The 3,766-nt window shown below is 38.3% G+C and overlaps 1 protein-coding gene across 1 annotated transcript; it reads right to left on the reverse strand.

Annotated features, from left to right (window-relative positions):
- Nucleotides 1-331: 331 nt before the first annotated feature.
- LOC149389823 (nicotinamide adenine dinucleotide transporter 1, chloroplastic-like) lies at nucleotides 332-3,565 on the reverse strand. Its single transcript, XM_089624603.1, has 9 exons — nucleotides 3,198-3,565; nucleotides 2,755-2,850; nucleotides 2,484-2,590; nucleotides 2,309-2,354; nucleotides 1,810-1,919; nucleotides 1,574-1,668; nucleotides 1,378-1,466; nucleotides 1,151-1,245; nucleotides 332-891 (listed from the first exon to the last, which is right to left on the reverse strand). The coding sequence occupies exons 1-9, from the start codon at nucleotides 3,265-3,267 to the stop codon at nucleotides 655-657; spliced, it is 945 nt and encodes a 314-aa protein (XP_089480729.1). The 5' UTR covers nucleotides 3,268-3,565; the 3' UTR covers nucleotides 332-654.
- Nucleotides 3,566-3,766: the final 201 nt, after the last annotated feature.

Consider the following 3,766-nt stretch of genomic DNA (forward strand, 5'->3'; position numbering starts at 1 on the left):
TTTGACAGCACTTTTTCTGACAGTAATTTTTAAAAGCAATTCTGAAAGCAGCACATCAATGCCAAACTGGACTATATTGTTCGAATTTCTAGACCGCATTTCAAAAACTTAGATATGTAATGTATTATTATTCTTAGGTAAATAACAAATGATCATTTAGCAATATATTATTTTTTATTATTGATTTACAAGTCTACCTAATAAGGGATGTGCTTACATTTATAGGGAATAGAAAGTAGAGGTAAAGATTTAAATTAAAATTGATTAACCTAATTGCATGATAGCCAAAAAATAAATAAATAAATAAATAAAGAAATAGCGAAGCTTGAGATGTTAAAACATAACAGTTTTAACGATTGAAGAATGTTGTGATCCAACTATTACCAATACAAAGCGAGCAAAACAGAAGAGTATATTGTTTTAAGCTTTTGATTTTTTTTTTCTCAGCCTAAGTTTAGCCGTATCATCATATAATATAATGTAACAATTTTGAATCTGTGTGTCATAACCTCCTTAATCGTCATCATCGCTGTGTGTATCGGCCGTTCTAGGAGAGAACAGATGGCCCGAGCACTAATAAATGTTCGGTAAAAAAATCTCTACCGAAAATAATCGGGGCTGAAAATAATTGGCCCGGCTAAACTGAATCTCCGATCACAACTTGTGCGGCTGTGGATCGGATGGGAATGAGGAGACTAGAAACCGGTGAATCATCTCGAAGCTGGTGAATGTGATGACCGCGGCCGGGGTGGTCCTCACCAGATTTGTGGCGCACCCTCGGTAGAACCCCGCAATGCCGTCCTGCTGGAACACTTTTCTGATGCAATCGGTCACACCAGAGTATCGCTTCTCCGAGTGGTGCCCTTGTTCTTGAAGCCTCGACCGAACCACCTGAACCGACCGGGATGTGATTGCAGATGATTAGAGACCCAAAATTAATAATAATATATGTTATATATATGCATATACATATCACTATTCAAGTTTAGATTTTCAAAATATTGAGAGAAAAAAAAAATTCAATATGGAAAATAAAAATAAAACAATACAAAATCAATAAGCTGACTATTTTGCTCCAAAAAATAGTTCAGAGACTATTTGCACTGAAAAAATACAAATAAAAAACCTATACGAAAAATTAAGGTCATACCTCGTGCGGATACGTCAAACTCGACGCAAATATTTTGGAGATGGAGGAGGCAATTGCAACATCACGTGCACCGAGTTTGTCCATTGTAGTATTTTCTGGTGCATTCAAATAAAACATATTTATAATTTTTTTTAAACTAGGGGTTTACTTTCGAGGGCTTGACCACTAGACCAACAACTCTTAGGTTGTAGTAGTTCTCCATAAGCTACAAAAAGATCGATAATTACCTCGATCAGCCAAATAGAGTTTTATTCTCTCATACGTCGGAAATTGGATGGCAACATGACTGATACCAGCCAAAGCGGGCACTAGACCACTGGATCGCGATAAAGAAACAATAAAACCAAGTCAGCGAGGCTAAGTCTTTTGAAACCGAAGTTATAATATGTACACCGACCAAATGTGATTTGTGGGATTAAAAACCTGTACAATCCGCGGATTCCTTCCTCGTGAGCTATTCTGCTCAATGCAGAAAGAGTGCTCCTGTATGGAACCACGCCGGGTCGCATTCCTTGAGTCTGCACGATAAATAAATAGAGAGTGATGAAACAATGTTTCGATCTCTAGGGGTGTAGACAATTATTCCAAACTAAACGAAAACATGCCAAAGGTCGAATTGTTGGGAATATTGGGGAGCGCGATGACTCAGAAGGACATACTTGAAGCCTTGTTTTCACGACCCAAAGTGGGTTTGTAAAGATAGTCGTCGCAGCACCAGCGCCAGAAGCGGCCATCATATGAGCACCGACAGAAAGCTGGTGGTTCTCGTCTACACCAACGCCAAAACACACACATTTAACAATAATATAAATAAATAAGCTTGGCATGTACCAAGGCTTGGGATTGCATAACCAGCGCTCTCATAGTGACAAAGCCACGAGTATATTTTGGCAAGAGCAGACACTAAATAAGTTTTTTTTTTTTTTTTTTTTTTTTTTAATTTAAAAAAAACCCTGATCAAAACTGAACACAAATAGTTTTTTAATTTCGTGCACAATGCCAGTAACCAGAGGGCTGTGCAGTGATGATTTTTTTTACAGCAGCTCCGCAATATAATCATCCTTACACACAAGTGCTTTTACGAGAGTCATTAAATAAATATAGAACTAAAAAAAAAAAAAAAAAAAAAAAATTGAACGTAAATAGTGAAGGACTGACCATCGGCGAGTAAGCTTTTGAACTGCTCATAGATAGTAAAGTAAACCTGAAACACAAGGATTTAGCATCATATCCATTATTAGTGTCACATACAAATTTGTATTCTTCTTCAAAAGCACATGATTTCATCAATCAATGATTGAGATTAGGAATCGAAAACAGAAATGAGACTCACAGCCCAGTTAGGAAGTAATGCAAGAACGGTGGGAGCGAGGCCTCGATACATGCCACGTATACCTTCCTTGTGAAATATTTGCTCCAAACTTCCAACTATAATACTACCTAATCATCACATAGAACAGAAATTATTTGAAATAATTGATCAATGTCAAAGCATCGGTTACACTCTCAGCTTCTAAATTCCACATATCTTAGAATCAACAGCTTCCAAAACACTTTGAATTCGACACAACGGTCGAAAAGGGTTTTCTTATTTTATTTTTTACCTTTAATGTTTCCATTGGAGATCGCCTGAAGCCCATGAACTTGGAACCGAGTCTTGATCACATCTAAAGGACACACAAAAGTCGCAGCAATGACGCCTATTATCACCAAAAAAATCAAGTTAAACCAATCACCATCCGTAAAACTAATTATTCAGGGAGCAAAACCCCTAAAATATAAATATCGATAATCACACTTACTATTACATTCAAATTAATATGAATAGGGATCGATCGACTCAATTTTATCATTCCCAATTTCCAATTCTCATCCAAATTGACCAAATTCCTAAATCAAAGTAATCAGATTCTTCAAAACAGAGAACCGAGCCCTAAAGTCTCGATCTTTCATTTCTAATTTTTTGTCCAATTCACATCCGGACCCGCTCGCCTCAATTCCTCCGTAACATACGGAGAAGTTCGAGAGAGGGAAAAGGAGGCCTTACCGGCGGCGGCACCGGCTCCGGCGTTGCAGAGAATGCCCTTGGGAGTGGGGCTATGAGAGTCGACGGCCATTGACGAGTTCCGAGAAAGCTCGGAGAGCACGAAGAAGAAGTCCTCTTGGATAGAGGAAGGCGATCCAATCAGCGAACCAGCGTCGCATGGCCAGAGCGCGTCCGGTCCGAGCCGAGCCGCGTCGGAATTAGGGTTCGGAGATTGGATCGATGAATAAAGCGAGTCAAGAATGACTCGTATTTGAGAGGCTCGAATTCGCCTTCGTTTCTCTATCAGGTCAGCCCACCAAAGTTTACTATTACTTGGTGGTGCTCTCTCTCTTACGAGTCGCCACAATTTCGGTCTATAATAATAGATTAAATAGTTATGATAATTCTAAATGATAATTTTTAATACTTTTTAAAGATAAGAGGGCATCGCTTTCTTCGATGACCACGTCAAAATTTTGTCACACACCTAAGAATGGCTTTTTAGCTTTGTTTTTGTCAATGAGCTATGACACCGTTTGGCACAGCTTTGTTTTTTTTTAAAAGTGCTTATAGTTTCTGTTTTTAAAAAA

Source organism: Urtica dioica, chromosome 8 (assembly GCF_054948205.1).
Source record: "Urtica dioica subsp. dioica isolate 48M chromosome 8, U.dioica_male_clone48M_v1_H2, whole genome shotgun sequence".
NCBI classification, from domain to species: Eukaryota; Viridiplantae; Streptophyta; class Magnoliopsida; order Rosales; family Urticaceae; genus Urtica; species Urtica dioica.